This window comes from Colletotrichum fructicola (assembly GCF_000319635.2).
Source record: "Colletotrichum fructicola Nara gc5 chromosome Unknown KSG_Nara_v1_contig03, whole genome shotgun sequence".
Taxonomy (NCBI): Eukaryota; Fungi; Ascomycota; class Sordariomycetes; order Glomerellales; family Glomerellaceae; genus Colletotrichum; species Colletotrichum fructicola.
Genome location: NW_027094053.1, coordinates 5279391 through 5292187, shown reverse-complemented (window position 1 = coordinate 5292187; position 12797 = coordinate 5279391). Strand labels below are relative to the sequence as shown.

The 12797-nt window shown below is 58.0% G+C and overlaps 5 protein-coding genes across 5 annotated transcripts; 2 read left to right on the top strand and 3 right to left on the bottom strand.

Annotated features, from left to right (window-relative positions):
- Positions 1-3191: 3191 nt before the first annotated feature.
- CGGC5_v006277 (Transmembrane protein 234-like protein) lies at positions 3192-3840 on the top strand (the record flags this gene model as incomplete). Its single annotated transcript, XM_032022950.1, has 3 exons — positions 3192-3492; positions 3572-3664; positions 3773-3840. 3 exons carry the CDS (start codon positions 3192-3194, stop codon positions 3838-3840), a joined length of 462 nt encoding a protein of 153 aa, XP_031880326.1.
- A 784-nt stretch (positions 3841-4624) lies between these two features.
- On the bottom strand, positions 4625-5438 carry CGGC5_v006276 (uncharacterized protein; the record flags this gene model as incomplete). The annotated part of the gene is made up of 4 exons (XM_032022949.1): positions 4625-4756; positions 4878-5043; positions 5109-5346; positions 5429-5438. 4 exons carry the CDS (start codon positions 5436-5438, stop codon positions 4625-4627), a joined length of 546 nt encoding a protein of 181 aa, XP_031880327.1.
- A 2812-nt stretch (positions 5439-8250) lies between these two features.
- Positions 8251-9330, bottom strand: Psma6 (Proteasome subunit alpha type-6; the record flags this gene model as incomplete). Its single annotated transcript, XM_032022948.1, has 5 exons — positions 8251-8637; positions 8692-8904; positions 8965-9059; positions 9178-9240; positions 9324-9330. The coding sequence occupies 5 exons, from the start codon at positions 9328-9330 to the stop codon at positions 8251-8253; spliced, it is 765 nt and encodes a 254-aa protein (XP_031880328.1).
- Positions 9331-10041: 711 nt separating this feature from the next.
- CGGC5_v006274 (uncharacterized protein) lies at positions 10042-11304 on the top strand (the record flags this gene model as incomplete). Its single annotated transcript, XM_032022946.1, has 1 exon — positions 10042-11304. The coding sequence occupies one exon, from the start codon at positions 10042-10044 to the stop codon at positions 11302-11304; it is 1263 nt and encodes a 420-aa protein (XP_031880249.1).
- Positions 11305-11432: 128 nt separating this feature from the next.
- Positions 11433-12368, bottom strand: PHYHD1 (Phytanoyl-CoA dioxygenase domain-containing protein 1; the record flags this gene model as incomplete). The annotated part of the gene is made up of 1 exon (XM_032022945.1): positions 11433-12368. The coding sequence occupies one exon, from the start codon at positions 12366-12368 to the stop codon at positions 11433-11435; it is 936 nt and encodes a 311-aa protein (XP_031880237.1).
- Between the last annotated feature and the right edge of the window lie 429 nt (positions 12369-12797).

Below are 12797 nucleotides of genomic sequence, written 5' to 3'. Positions count from 1 at the left end.
GATGATCGGCTGTCTTCCAAGATGCCTTTTGTGAAGTCATGACGTGTCACGTAGGTACAGCCAATGCCCCGAGCTTTTCGTCTTCCAGATCGAGATGATGGGAAAAGTCGGTGCGTGCTTCGCCCGTCTTCCTACTTCCAATGGCTCATGAATGGTTTCTTATTCCTGCAAAAGCTACGCGGGGTCGCCATATGGGGAGACTCAAAGCGTTGGTGACGGCGCAAGCGTGCCTGGCAGGCAGCTCTCCGCAAGGGGCAAGGACCGGCGCAAGGGGAACGAACGAAATGTGGGGTTCAGGTACGGTTAGGCGAAAGCTTTTTGAGAAGCTACGACGACCCGAGCTGTCGGCGTGCTTAATGGTTAAGGTAATGGGAAGTTTCAGTTAGGGACACCGCTTCGCCAGCCCTACGATCTCTTAGGATGCGGTTCCTGTCACGGTAACGGGATTGCACACGCGCGCTAGGCTGGTCAGGGGGGGACGGGGGACTTCGGACTCGCGCCAACCGTCCGTGGCATCCCGATCGATCGACCGATGATGTCGGCGAAGGAGGACGAGGAGGGGCAGGAGACAAGGCTCCGGGACCAATAAGCCATCTGTGGTCCGATGGGAAAGGGAAGGCTTGTGCGGACTGGAAACGCGATGCGGTGCTACTGATGCATTGGATCGAGCCGATATGCCAGATGCTGTTTCCGGGAGGGGGGCCTAGAAGCCTTAGGTTTGGGGATGGACAGGGCGCGAGGCGTCTGGGCGGACTTTGGCTCATGTTGCTGTCTGTGGTTTGAAAAGGTATGCGATTGCGTCGATTTGTGGCCGTCATTGTTGGCTGTGATCTGCGGAATAAGAAAGGAAAAGTTCATGCTTCACGTAGCGTGCCTGGAGCAAAAGCTCCTGGGCGGGGGACTAGCCTGGCAGGCTCTGATGCCATGGAGATCACAACGCTGCACATGCTAATTGAGCAACTCGCGGATGAGATACCACTTGTTTGATCGAGAAATTGTGCAATTACCACGTTATTCCATTGTGCTCAGAGACAAATATAACGTGGGCAAAAATTATTCACGATATGATGTGTAGAAAAGTCCAGCAACATGGGACGACTTGCCCTTGCACCAGCCAGCTGACCTGCAAGCACAAACCATCAATCATCAAACGCCATCAGCCCCGCGGCCCGCGACATGGCTAAATCCAATCTCAGATCGAAATCTCAGATGGGAATCTGAAAGAGAGTGTGACGCACGGGCGATCCCTGGGACAGCCGCCATGCCCAAATCATACGGGAATGACATGATTGGTATTGCGGGGTAGAATGGGCACAAGGAGGAGATGGACGGCGACGAACAAGGACGGAGATGGTGCCGGGGCACTACGCAAATGCAACATGCTTACGCGCGGTGCATTGAGTTTCGCAACAATCCCATGTTGTGCTGCTGTGACGGCGGGCGGCCCGGGAGACGGACATGTCGTCGATGCGGCTCATGCCGGTCGTGGGTTTGGCGGCCCCACTAGCTCGCAGCGACTGATGATTCATCGTAGACCTCAAAGGAAGTCATGATGTCAACGACAGGCCAGCGTCTGGGGTAACGGGGCACAGACATTTGTTGCGGCTGTCTGAGGCACGCTCTGGGAATAGGGAGAATGTGAAAGTTGCTTTGGGAAAGGATCATCAGGGGAGGCTGAGATGCGGGATGGGGAAGGGCGGGAAAGGGTAGATATTGAGAAGCCCATCCCCTCTCTGGCCATCGGGTCGACCAACTACCTTTCCCATCTTCCTGCCGACCAACAATTCTTAGATCTTCTGCCCGGTCCTTTCTTATCTCCACCCAATTGGCCTTCGACGCGGCATAGACATGCACTAGCGTCTTCGGCCAGCCAGCCTGGTTGACGGACGCCATGGGCTCGGGTCGCTTCAGCACCAATCATTCTGCTGCCCGTGTGCGTAGCAACATGTATCGAGGGTCGATACGAGCCTCACATCAATTGCCGAACGATGCTCTAACCTCACCGTCCGGGTCGGAGGACCTAATCGTAGGTAGCCGTTTGCCTATGTCATGATGCAGCTAGTCAATCTCGTACGATCTGTTGCTAGTCGGTCAGTCATAAGAATTCGCCAGACCATTTGAGATGAGATGGCAACAGCCGCAGCCGCACAATCCAAGGCCCCGTCAGGCTAAATAAGTGGAAGGTATGGTATGCTATGAAATCGCAAAGGAGCGCCAGAGTCCAGACCGAAGAAGCAATGAAAAATCTGCCGTGTTAATGCGCTTGTCATGTCCCCGCTTGGCGACTCCCACCGGCGTTTGGTGATAGTCTGCCAGACATATGCCATCAAGTTGGGGCGTCAACTCTCACAGGACCCCTCAGCCGCGAGGCGCCATCTCGCAAGCGGCGCCTGTTTCGTCTCGTGCCCATGCCGCCCTGCTGTTGGTCGTTTTGCGATGACTTATCGTGCAAGCCACACGTGCGCGCATCCAGCTCGTGCTTCACATCCACGCTTGTCGTCTCGCTAATGCACTCGACATCAACCCGCCGGTGACCGTCACGCAAGCCGGCAAAAGTTGTTTGATGAGTAGTATGCGGGTATCATTGAAAACATTGATAGCGAGAGGCCTCTTGACCCCAATCCGGAAAGAAACCAAATGCAAGCTTCAGGTGATCCGCGATAGGGCCAGAAAAAAAATAAAACGTTCAATAGTTTGATAACCTGCCCCCGCGCTAAAGATGTCAGCATCACCGCCAGTGAAAAAAAGGCCCAGCCGCTCGGCTACGTCCGCCGCGGAGCGCATCCCACAGCCAATCAGACGCCCCGCTGCGCCTGTCAGGGACCGCAAGCCTCAACACAGCCACGCGGCCAGTGGGGCGGTCGAACTGTACCGCACGGCGGGGACCCTGCCCTCCGCCTCCACCGGGCCCCCGTGTCGCGCAAAGCCTCCACACCATCTCATCCGCGCTTCCCACTTCACTCCATCACGAACACCATCCCGGGACCTCGGACTTGAAAGGAAACACTCACTCATCAATTCTCACAAACCCTTCCCGAGGCAGCCTCACCCCCAGCCCTTCAGCTCGTGCAACCCTACCACTCCCCCAAAACCCCGGTCATAAGGCTGGACTCTACTGGGCTGGCTAAGCTGAACCTCCCCAGCACCCCCCCTGAAAGCAAGAAGGAAGCAAAAGCAAAATCCAAAGAACCATGACATCACCAGACCCCGACCAACAACAGCCCGCGGCCATCAACTACGTCGCGGGGTTCCTCCTCGTCGGCCTCGCGTGGGGCTTCACCACCCCCTTCATCCGCCGCGCCGCCAAGGACCACCACCCCGCGCCGCACCCGATCCTCGAGACCGACGCCGTGAAAGCCAGCTGGCTCCGCAGCCGCCTCTACGGCGCCTTCTTCGGCGTCCTCGACCTGCTAAGAAACCCGCGCTACGCCGCCCCGCTGCTGATCAACCTTACCGGCAGCGTGTGGTTCTTCCTGCTCATCGGACAGGCTGGTGAGTGTTGTCTCTTCTTCTCCGGGGTGGGCGATGCCGAAAGAGAGTGTGAGTTGCTAATGTGGAAGGGGGGAAATAGAATTGAGCTTGACCGTCCCCATCGTCAACACCCTAGCCTTCCTCTTCACCGTGATTGGCGAGTGGTGGGTTGAGAAGAAAGTCATCAGTCGAGGTAAGTCGTTCCTTCCTTCCTACCCACACCCAAAAGGCAGTTCGTCTCCAGCGCGTGTGGATTGGTTGCGCACAATGCTGAAACAAGTCTCTTTTATCCGCACCACAGATACAATGCTAGGAATGGTCCTCTCCCTTTCCGGGATAGCGTTATGTGTCCACAGCAAGACCAGGTAGAGATAGTGACAGATTTCACCATCCCCAGATATCGTGTTCGCTTGGTGCGCTGGTCCTTGTCTGGTCAAGCGTCGTGCTGTTGGTCTTCAGGCCCCAGAGGGTGTGAGAGAAACAGAGAATGGCCCGCACCTGCGGGACCCCGGCACCCCAGGTGCACGTACGCACGTGTCTCTCCTTGAGGATCGTTGCCGCGTGCCTCGTGTCTCGGGCATCTGCGCTGAGGAATGTCGGGCAGGTCTCTGGTGGATTTTGGGGGCCGCGCACCATGCCAAACAATGCCGAGCTTGTATAGATCCAAAAATGAATGTTTGATACTGAAGATTTGGAACCCGAAACGGGGAGCGAAACATCCTCTAAATGTCTTGATTGTCTTTTTTGCGCCTGGCAAAATGTGTTTGTCTGAATGTGATTCTCTTCTAAGTATTCTGCCAATTCTTCTCCTGCACGTGTCTCGCCCGCAATGTCTCTGGGGTTCCGCGGTACCGCCCTAGACCCCTTTCGTGCCGCAAGCGCAATACCAGTCGCCTTGTCTTGAAGAGAATGTCTAGTGATATCTTGATGAAATGGAAAAAGAGATGAAATTCTTTTGAGATAGGACCAAGGAAACCCATTATCGCTCTTCCCGTGTATTATGTTTGGTATCCTCCATGCGCCGTTTATACAAAATTAGAAACCCCCGGATGCCAGCTAGAGAGGAAGGCGTCTCATGACCTCATCAAACATTCATCTTCGTCAATTTCGCAACAACACGTGGGGTTTAGTTGACATCCGCGATACGCATGGCTTACGGTCGTCGCGCGCGAAGCCAGCGCTGCACGCTCCGAAGGCTAGGGTCCTCAGCCGTCCAGCGGCCCATCGTGCGGTCCGACATCTGCAGCTCGTTGTATATGGTTTCATCGGTAATCGCAGAGAGTTCCTGTATGAACCCGCCAGTGTTAGTCTGGCATTCCGACCTGGGAACTGGCAACAACCGTTCTCCATGATATCAATCTCCCCAGAAACAGTGGACAAGGTGGAAAGCAAACAACATCACGTACAACTCTCAGCTGCTGGTCGCATGCCCTAAGGTGTGACTGGTTCCTGTTGGTCGGTCTGCCGCCTTGAAGGATGCCGTCCCGGTTGTTCACCCACCGCTGCGCAGCAGCCTGGCGGAGGTAGATCTTTTGGCATTCGTGCCGTCTGGCGAACGAGTCGAGGAGGCATCTGTAGAGTCCCAGGGTCAGTACTTGATGCGCGCATGTCGCGATCGATGGGCAACAGCGACTGACTGCTTCAACTCCGCTTTCTCCTGCTCAAGCGGCCCGCCGCTTGCCTGCGGAACACTGGTGTCGGCGGCGCAGTTGAGGACGTGCTGCCCGTCGAGGGAGCACTGGCGCAAAGCTGCCCACCCCTCCGTGTAATAGTCCTCCATATTGGGAGGATCCGTAGGCGCCGCAGCGATGTAGTATTGCAGAGTCCGAAAGTCGGAGAGGACCTCGGCGACTCGTATGGTCCGGTATTCGTTGACTAGGAGCAGGTCAGAGATGCAGCCATTGAATCGCCCGGCGCAAGGAGGCGGGCCTCCAAACTTCTTTGATGGTGGACTTACACCCGTCCATAGCAGCGAATTGCGCAAGCAATCGTAGAGTTTAGTGATTAAAAGTAGTTTGAGAAGAGTCAAAGTGACCCGGTATAAGAGAAGGGTCGTAAGAGAATGGCGCCGGTGAGGTGAACGAGAGACTGTTGTAGATGAAGTTGCTGCTTGATGCCGTGTCATTGAAGACTGATCAAACGCCACGCCGCTCGGCTTTTGTACATTCTCGACGGCCTCCCACGAAAGACAAACAAGAGACGAAGGGAAGGAAGAGGAAGAATGAATCACGAAAAATGCAGATTGGAAGATGAGAGTCAACGAGACCCAAGGCAGGCATGCTCCGTCACGAAACCGCAATCTCAAGCTTTTGCCCGGCCTACCAGGGAATAGGGTAGGGTAGGGTATGATAGCTGGCAGCCCGCAACGGCAGCAGCAGCAGTAGCCTTCTCTGCCTTTGGGGGGAGTGAAAGTCCCGAACGGCGGAGGAGCCCCATAGGGCATGCATGAGCTCATTCGACATGCTTGGCCAATCGTGGTTCATGTCCTTCGTCTGAAGACACCTTGGCCCCCGGTTCGCTGATAGTCCCGGCCGACGAATCGGAGAAAAAAGAAGGGCGGCGACTGGGACCTGGCAGTTGGGATGGCGTTGCGAGCTCAAAGCTAGACTGACCCCAGCCGAGCTGGTGGCGCGCGCGGCCGCCCCTGGTTCCCGGCGCGAGGAGGATGTAGGTGGGCGGTGGTGGTGGGTGTCGTAGGTAAGAGAGACACACATTTTGCTGTGGGATACTAATTATGTGGTTGACTGGGGTTGACCGTTCTTCTCTTCGGGAGGCCTGGCGATGATGATGCAACTCGCGTGCTCGATGCCTGCAGGGCTCCGATGGTCTGGGCTGCTGGGGTGGCTGCCGGCTGTCGCCTGCAGGGCTGTCATATTGATTGATGTGCTGTAGGGGTCAGGGCCACATCAAGCCAAGGGGTTGAGAAGGCCCGGATTGGACCTCAGTCGCTCGCAAGATGCCCTTGAGGCTGCGCGGGATGTGAGACCAAGCCCGAGAACGAGGGTGTGGGTTGTGAGTCGTTCGTTGAGTAGTCGAGTGCGTGTGGTAAGGCAACGCTCGTTCGCGATGGTGGGCATAGAGCAGAACTGTGAACCATCTCAGAGACACAGAAGACCGACCCAAGGTGGACTACTGTAAGGTATTTTGCCCTGCTAGCCGTGATGGGTATGGTCCTGGGTGTGGACATTGGACCAGGGACCGGGGGAGAAAAGATGGGATGACGCAGACAGCAGAAGGAGAAGAAGAAGTCTCTGATAGGCAAAGTTCGGCTAGCCGGTCGGTCTGAGGTCGGTCTGGCCCAAGCAGGCAGTCCGGCCAGGCCAGAGTGCGAGCCCGCGGTGACGGTCCCACGGTATTCTTCGTAGGTCGGTGGTCTCGCAGTGTGAAATGTCCACGTCGTTTTCCCCAGGGCTGGCAGCAGGGATGAAGAATAAGGTAAGGTCGGTGGATCTTCAGCTGACTCCACACCACTCTTGGCGGCCGGATCGGGAAACGGGCTGGAGACAGTGACAGGGCTCTGGCAGGCTCTGGCAGGCTCTGGCAGGCCCTTGGGCTGCAGGTGCTGTGGCTTCACCGCGGCTGTGGCCAATGAGCACCGTTATCCTCGACGTCTGCCCACGTTTGGCACGTTTTATTCCAGCTGAACGCACCGCCGCTCCATCCGTTAAAAACTGCCACCTGCTTTGGACCGAGCGAGCCATGCCTATCTCGCTCGCTCACTCCCTTGTCCTTACCACTTTCTCTCCATGCACTGTCCAAATCCTCAACGACAACCACCCATTCCCCAGCAATAAGTAGCCGCAAGACGCCGGCTGCATGGTCTCTGTCCCGTTGCGTCCTAGCAGAAGGCAGACTCGAGAATTTCTCCCGGTGGGGATTCGATTGCTGTGAAGCAGACTGGACGGAGCGTCTCGAAGGGCTGACCCATCCAGCTCATGTCTTGGACGCCATTCCCGTGCTTCATTCGGTCCCACACCCGTGGGCTCGTGTTTGAAGTGCAATGCACAAACCTAGCACCGCGATGGTCAAACCCTAGTCCCCAACAGTGGGGGCCGACAGCGAGGAAAGGGACCTTAGCTGTTCGCAGTAAGGCCGCCCTCAAATGTTCGCGTGTCAGGACTCGCCGTGAGAGCCGTGTCAGTTCAGCCTTCTTGTGGCCGCGGTGGCTTGAACTCCACATGCCCGCTGCCCGTTGCTTGCTTTTCTTGCTCCAAGATACCACGACCGTAATGCCAGTCGTCGCCCTGTGGAAAACCGTCTCACCAGTCGTCTCACTTACTCGGCGAAACTCTGCGCCCGTGATCCGGGGGGCTCCCAAAAGATGCCTACCGATGTGAATGCCTTCAACCCACGGAAACAGCCCCGTGTCTGCTGTCTCGAATCTCCCTAACATCCGGCATCCGAGACACCAACCGTCAACTCATCTCTCCGCTGCCTTCTGTCAAGCCACAGACGTGCTTCTTCTCATACCTGCCGTCCCTCAGCATTCAGCCAGGCCGCATAGGGCTACTCGGCCGGACAATGCTTGAATCTCATTGGATTGATCATGGCAACGTCTTTTGCATGTCTTGATCTATATCAAATTGTAGGCTGGCTAGTAGTACAATCGTGTGCGGGGGGTCTGGCTTCGTGAGACTACCAGCTCGACTCTCGTCTACACATCCCGCGGCGGCCAGGCGCGATCTGGTCTGTTGGCGGAATCGACGTCGCCAGCGGACTTCTTCATCGGACGCACCGACCCTATCCAGCTTCCACTAGCCGGGTCTCGTCTCTTCCACCTTAGTCCTTCTCCGCGATCGCTTGTAACCGCTCATCGATCTCGTCCTCGGTCAGCGTACGGAAACCGGGGTCGGTTCCCTCCTGGCCGTCTGCACGGGGGCCTCCCACAATACCGATCTCGATCTCGCCCTTCTTGAAGTCCATGCTGAGGACGGTGCTGAGCGTCGTAATGGCAAGCTCAGTAACCTCCCTCCAGTCACCGGGGGCGTGGTCCTTGTTGCGCAGCTTCTTCTCAAGGTGGTTGAGGGCCTCCTGCTGCTTGGGGCCGGCGGCGGTGCCCTTGTAGCCAATGTAGTATCCGGCAGGATCGCACTTGAACAGCTGAGGTCCAAACTCCGAGTCCAATGAGATCAGTGTCGTCGCAACGCCGTACGGGCGCATGTAGGCCTTTATCACTTGTCAGTTCCACACTCCTGCCATTTGCTTTTCAGCCGTCCTTACTCTTTGTGTGTAGACCTGGCTGATGTTGGCCAGTCTCTTGGCGAGAGCATCGGCGGGCATCTCGTAGCCGTACTTGTAGCGGAACTCGGCCGCCTCACCCTGGGCACGCTGGGAGAAGGCACGGGCATCGGCAATAGAACCGGTCATCACGCAGCCGACGGATGGGGAGATCTGGAAGATGTGGGAGACGGAGGCGGGGTCGATGAGCTTATCCTGTTCATTGGGTCAGTCCCTCGCCCGACACTTGCACCCCCGCTGACGGTCTCAACGTACAGGAACCTTCTTCTGAGACAGGACAACGGCGCAGCCCTTGCCCCTAACACCTATCGACATGATGTTGGCAGCTGTGATGGCCTTGAAGGCATATTCTGTTCGCAATCGTCTTGTCAGTTGGGCGGTTCGAGGCCGTGGTTGGAGGCCCCGCTCGATGGCATCACCGCAGGGAGGGGCAATCGATCGGGCTGCGGGCGGAGGACGAATACATACCGACTTGGTACAATCTTCCCTGCTCGGAGAAGATTGTGATGTGTCGGTCGTAAGCTGAGCCACCTGGGGTAAGAAGCCTCGTTAGCTGTGATTGACGACCGAAGGGCTGAGGTCACCGGGGTAGCGGTGGCCGTCCCAGTACGCACCCGACATCTTGGCGGTGTTTCTAGGTCAACGTAGGTCGAATTGCGTTCAGTAAGATCGTGCTCGACGGTGGTGAGCTGTGGCAGGTCGGTGGTGGGGTGAAGGTGGACGAAATGGCGGTTCGACGTTGGTGGTTGAGCTCTGACGAAGCTCTTGGGATATCGACGCGTTTGCAGGAGCTTGCCTAGAGCAGACGAGGCAACGTACCGGGAAGCTCCAGTGGGAAGGCTGAGTGGATGCCTTGGATTGGTCCAAGCAACTGCCTCTAGAGCCTGAGGCAACAAGCAGACGACGCAACGCTTACATAAGTAAGAGACCTGGTACGTGCACACTGAAAAGCTGCAGTGCAGGGATACAGCGGGGCACCCCTGGCACTGCGGGAACGACAACGCATCCTGCTGCCAAAAAAATGGCAGGGCAGCCTCCAAAGGAAAAAAAAATATCGAGGGACCATTCCCGACTTTCACCCTCCAGTCTCGAGCACCACACGTCGCACCCAATCGGACTGCCGCACACGAGGCCATCGCATTCCAATCTAATAGGCCAAGCACACGTGGAGAGCATTGAAGCGGCCCAATTCTGCATTTTCTGTACCCTCTTCAGACCCAGCAGGCGCAACCGCAGACACCAAATTGCGATCCAGCGATCCTCTCCCCTCCCTCCCTCGCCTTCCGGGACGCAGAAAAAAAAACGAAGAGGGTGTGCCCGCTGCTGCCCGTCATGTCCGCAAAGGTACCGGCCTGGAAACGATTGGGCCTCAAGCTCAAGTCCGGCCCAGAGATTGGCGGCCCTGCTGCCGAGGGATCGAAGCCCAACGGTCACCAGCAACACCACGACGCCCGGAACGCCAACGGCGCGGCGGACGCCGCCAGCGCCGCCGCCAAAAGGAAACGTCCCGAGCACTCGTCCGTTCCCCCTGCGTTCAGCTCCCCCCTCAAAAGGACCCGCACCGACGACCATCACCATGCTGCTGCCACTCCCCCGACCCTGAGGAAGCAGAAGTCCGTCACCTTCACCGAAGACACGAAGAACCCCACCGCCGCCGCCGAGTCGACAAAGAAGAAGAACAAGAGCAAGAAGCCGGCCAAGCCCGCGACGCAGCAGCCGCAGGCCGACATCAAGCCCTCCCTCGAGTACCTCCGCGCCTGGAAGCACGCCCGCGCGACCTGGAAGTTCAACAAGAACTACCAGTCCATCCTCATGAAGCGCGTCTTCCACACCGAGGCCATCCCCTCGGCCGACATCGACACCTTCTACGAGTACATCCAGGACCTCAAGGGCTACACGCGGACGCGGCTGCGCGAGACGGCGGACGAGGTCAGGAAGGAGGACGCCGCCCAGGGCAAAGCCGCCTTCCCCGACGGCACGCCGGACGCGGACTCGAAGCAGTCCGAGTACGAGAAGGTCCTGGCCGGGCTGAAGCAGCTCGGCGCCGAGGATGGCAGTAGTAGTGGCAAGAGGAAGCGCTTCGACGAGAGCGGCTTCGTGGCGCAGTCGAGCGACGTCGCCATCACGCAGCGTGTGATCAAGCGCATGCGCGCCGAGACGATATTGGAGGAGCTCGCGGAGAGCGAGGACAGCGATGCCATGACCATTGACACGGAGGAGGCGCCGCCAAAGGCTGCTGCTGCTGCTGCTGCTGTTCAGGAGGAGACGGTCGACAAGAGGGTGAAGCTCAACGACGGCACGAAGCAGAGTGCCTCTCGCCGTCGTAAGCAGCGGACGGCCAACGTCGACAGCAGCTCTGACGAGTCTTCCGATGACGACTCTGACGACGACTCGAGCAGCGACAGCGACTCGTCGGACGACGACTCCGACAACGAGTCCGAGGTGCAGCGCCAGGCTGCGCAGCGGGATGCCGAGGAGACCTCCAGCAGCTCGTCGTCCTCGTCCGAGGAGGAAGACGACGACAGCAGCGATGATGACAGTTCGGAAGAGGAGGAGGTTACTACGAAGAAGAAGAAGTCTGCCGGCAAGAGGTGATAAAGCAGGCAGACGCAAGCCAGATACATGTACAACCTTTGACGTCTTCACACTCGCATGGTTGGGAAACCAGATTAGATGGATCTTTTTGTATTTTTTTGTTCTTGGGGCAGACTGATACCCATGACTCAGGCATATAACTTGGTGAACCCAGCCTCAGGCGGCTGCAGCCAGTTCTTCTCATCATACTTCGTGCCCTCGCCCTCGATGACGTGAAACGTGTAGATAATCCGCCCCTTTTGGCTCAGGTTCTTCTCGCTCTTGTGCAGCAAGTTGCCGTGGATGAGCACCAGGTCGCCAGCCTTCACCTCGCCAGGCACATACGCCCCCTTCCCCTCCTCGCTCTGCGCAGCGTACTCATCCCCCGGCGGGAACCGCGGCCCCTGGTTCTCCACCATCTCCGTGCCCCTGTCCCCGGCCTTCCTCACCAACCGGTTCGCCACGGGCGCCCAGCGGTGGCTGCCCGGCAAGAAGCTCAAGCACCCGTTCTCGAGCGTCGCGTCCTCAAGCGCGTACCAGAACCCCACGGCCGACGGCGGGTCCGTGTACAGGAACGTCGAGTCCTGGTGCGGCGGCACGGCGCCCCCGATCTCGGGCTGCTTGCAGATGACCATGCTCTGCAGGCAGCGGGGGTCCTTGAACCCGAGGCTGCGCGCGACGGCGGCCGGCTTCCCCCGGACGGCGGCGGTCGAGGCCGGGTCCGAGACGGCGGCGAAGGGCGGGGAGAGCACGTGCAGGTAGTGGCCGATCTTGTTGATGGCGCGGGCCTTGGGCTTGGCGAGGTTGCCGGCGTCGTCGAAGGCGTCCTCCTCGAAGAAGAAGCGCACCTTGTCGCCCGAGGTGAGGAAGTAGTCGTCGCCGACGTGGTCTGCCTTCTCGCCGGTGGAGAAGCGCGTCATGGGGTGGTCGGCGAGGGAGAAGTTGTCGAGGAGCGAGTGGGTCTCGGCGAGCAGGCCCTGGACAGTTTCTGGGGAAAGGGCGCCCGGGATGATGAGGTAGCCGTCGCGGTTGAAGGCGGCGAGCTGGGAGGGTGTGAGGCCCTCTTCTTGCGCGGGAACGGTCATGTTGGGATGAGTCAACCGGGTTTTTGGGCCGCTGGTTTGCGAGAAAAAGAGAGAGACGGGTTGAGACCTTGGGCTGGGCTCCAGGAGGATATGAAGCTTGAACGCGTGCGAGTGAGTTTAGAGAGGCTTGTTAGGAGCAGATGGGCTCATATAAGTTAGGCCATGGCGCGCCGTTGGATGTTTGACAATTTGGAAGGTGTGAATGCGGGGACCGGCCGGCCCCGCACTTGCCCCCAAGCGCTTATCTCCATCGCCTCAGTGTCGTCACTCTTGTCCAGCTGAAAACCCGAGCTTTAGCTGCATCGCGGAATGATGCTTCCAAACAAAGATTGATTTTGTATATTTCATATGTAGATTATTTGGCAGCGCATGAACCAGTTGCGAGCCACTCATCGCTCTCATCATAGCCGCTGACCAAAACAAGAAAAG